Here is a 3,071-nt window from a genome sequence, read left to right as displayed (position 1 = left end):
ATTACTAATAGAACCAGTTATTTTTCCAAGCTCTCTTGCTGCACCTCTAATTTCCTGTAAAGATATAGCCATATCATAATTTGGTACTTCAGTTTTCTTTAAATATTCTTGAAGATACTCTAGAACATGCAATAAATGACTTCTATATCGTGCATGACTGATTACAGGATTTTCTTCAGAAGGATCACCACATCTACAATTAAGAAATGACATTAACTTAATAAATTAAATATTGTTATTTAACAAAAATACTGTGCTTTCAATTGTTTATATATTATATTTAATATTACATGAGTTTTAATTTTTTGAGTGAAATACTCACATTTTTTCAAAACATTGTCCTAATGCATTTGTAATTTCCTGTAAACCTTCTTGTGTCTTACACGAAATAGGAACAACATTTTGCTTTCTCCACTTTGTTTTTTCTTCTTCTTTAAGCAAATCTATTTTATTTAGTACTATAAGAACTCTTTCTTTATCTACCTTCAGAAAGTTTTTATAACGTTCTAAATACTCTTTTACAGTACTTTTAAAACTACTTTCTGCATTAATTACATACACAATAAAATCTGCTTTTTTTGAATATTCTTTTGCTCTTCTAATGCCTTCTGCTTCTATTTCATTTTCTGGATCATGTCTAATTCCTGCAGTATCTGCAAGAATCATTGGATATCCACAAATATTTGTTGTTAACTCTATAATATCTCTTGTTGTTCCTGGAGAAGATGTGACAATAGCTGCATCTCTTTGAGAAAGAAGATTTAAAAGACTACTTTTTCCTACATTAGGTTCTCCCAGGATTGTTACACGTACTCCAGTACGTAAAATTTCTCCCTTCCTTCCATCAGAGAGATGTTGTTCAATTTCTATTGATAATTTCTGCACAATAGTTCTAATATTTTCTAAGACATTAGATTCTAGATTGTGCTCCTCAGAAAACTCAATATATGCTTCCAAATTAGCAAGAATGTTTAAGAAAGTTATACGCCAAGTATCATAGAGACGATGGAGAGAACCACTAGCTTGATTAGAAGCCTGTGAAGTTTTTAGAAGAAATTTCGTAATTTACAGTAATCATAATATTTAACTACTTAAAATAAGCATGATTCATGTTTTCAACCAATAAAGTCATGTATCACATTAGTTTCCTTATACCTGCTTGCGTTGTTTCTCAGTTTCTGCATCAATTAAATCTCCTATACCTTCTGCTTCAGTTAAATCCAATTTTCCATTTAAAAAAGCTCTCTTTGTGAATTCTCCAGGTGGTGCAAGTTGAAAATGTAACTTTACAAGTGCACTGAGAATTGATGTTATTACTGCAGGACCACCATGTGCATGAAATTCTACAGAATCCTCTCCAGTAAATGAATTAGGTCCTAAAATTCATTATTTTTCATTAAATATATGTAATTTCATTTTTACTAGATCCTTTGAATATTATGACTAAGGATCAATGTACACTTGTTATGTATTGTAATTGTTATGTATAATTCATTTCATGTATAAATTTTATAAATATTTTTTTAAATTGAATTCTCACAGCACCTGGAAACCAAAGGCAGAGTCCTTTGTCTAAAACATCCTTTGTCTCAGGATCATGAATTTTTCTTAAAAGAGCTATTCTAGGTTTTAAATTAGATATTTTTGTCATTTTTTTTAAAGCTATTGATGCTTCTGGACCAGATATTCGAATAACTGCTACTCCACATTTACCATATCCTTACATATAAAAAGTATTTGTATTATATCTAATTAATGTTAAAATAATTTTTTTTAAATTGCATAAAAATATTTAATAAGAATTTTTACTTTTGTTTTTATAAATTTAAACAAAACAAATTTTGTCATGTTTTGAATATATAATCGCGAAACGCATGCGCAGTTAAAATTGGCGGAACGTGAAATGTCTTGTTATAGAAGGTAGTATTGCTGTAGCTTTCAAGGTAAAATTATATATTTCAAGTAGTTTTGCAAAAATATAAAAAACGCAAAAGACGTAGAAGAAAATGTAATAACCAGAAGAAAGTGCATAAATTGTGGAGGATCTTTTGTGTTCATTGAAGAGTCTTTGTAGTGAAATCAGTGGATTAAAAACTGTGTGCGTCGTTCCCTTCGATGTAGTAGCTAACTTCCATATCTGTTTATTTAAAAATGTTCGTAACATTTTAAGTCTTTAATATAAAAACACTAATAATATTTTTTAATATAATACAACGTTTTAGTTCTTCACTTGTTGCACCTAGGTTAGAATCAGGTTAGGTATTTAAATGCAAATGTTAAGCATGAACATTGATGAGAAGGACATAAAGTGGAAGCTGATTAGCTGAATATTTATTAATATTTTCAATTCAAAGCAAATTTTGACATTTTATTTAATTAAGTGAAGTTTCTAAGTATTAACAATTTGATATAACAAAAAAGAAATATATAAATGTTGTTAAAATAAATTAACAAAATGGCAGAATTTGCGAAAAAACTAATAACTAGTAAAGATGTGCAAGAACGCTGTAATGATTGGGTAGAATCGCAAAAAAATTTTACGTATGCGGATGAAACACAGTGTAAAAGAAAACAAACAGATGATGATGATAGTTATAATACTGATTCCGAATTTGATTCCGTATCAGAATGTGGTACAAAAAGAAGAAGAGTTGTTCTACCGTTAAAACGAGAAGTTTATCATCTTTCCTGCGAATGGATCAATTGTAAATACAAAGCCAATCATGTTGAGAGATTTGTAAACCACGCGGGTGGACATGTGTCTGACTTAAGTACGCGGACCAATGAAAAAGGCATTAATGTTTACGTATGTCAGTGGAACGGTTGTTTATACGAAAGTAATGATCCCGATGAGATTTCTAGGCATGTAAACTATCATGCTTATCATACAAAATTAAAATGCATCGGATCAAATATTCGTGCCAGAATTAAATTACCTGTAAGAAGGATTTGTTTTTATTCTCTTTTTAAAAACCGTTAAAACATTGTAACGATTTCATTAAACCAAGGATTTTGTTTTGAGTTTTATGCTTTATTATAAATATTATATGGTTTGAATTAAATTTGAATAA

General features: G+C 29.1%; 2 protein-coding genes across 2 annotated transcripts in view; one reads left to right on the top strand and one right to left on the bottom strand.

The window, feature by feature from the left end:
- Positions 1–2,164, bottom strand: LOC108576457 (tRNA modification GTPase GTPBP3, mitochondrial; the record flags this gene model as incomplete). The annotated part of the gene is made up of 5 exons (XM_017939467.1): positions 2,017–2,164; positions 1,546–1,719; positions 1,156–1,376; positions 323–1,035; positions 1–193 (listed from the first exon to the last, which is right to left on the bottom strand). Coding segments are annotated over exons 1-5 (1,449 nt in total), but the record flags the coding sequence as incomplete, so codon positions are not given.
- Positions 2,165–2,455: 291 nt separating this feature from the next.
- Positions 2,456–3,071, top strand: part of LOC108576663 (histone H4 transcription factor) — a 2,340-nt gene continuing 1,724 nt past the window's right edge. Inside the window, exon 1 of the mRNA XM_017939707.1 lies at positions 2,456–2,938. Within this exon, the coding sequence (XP_017795196.1) occupies positions 2,456–2,938 (483 nt within the window). The remainder of the gene's footprint in view (positions 2,939–3,071) is intronic.

Source organism: Habropoda laboriosa, unplaced genomic scaffold (genome assembly GCF_001263275.1).
Source record: "Habropoda laboriosa isolate 0110345459 unplaced genomic scaffold, ASM126327v1 scaffold54, whole genome shotgun sequence".
Lineage (NCBI taxonomy): Eukaryota > Metazoa > Arthropoda > Insecta > Hymenoptera > Apidae > Habropoda > Habropoda laboriosa.
This window is presented reverse-complemented; position numbering and strand designations above follow the sequence as displayed.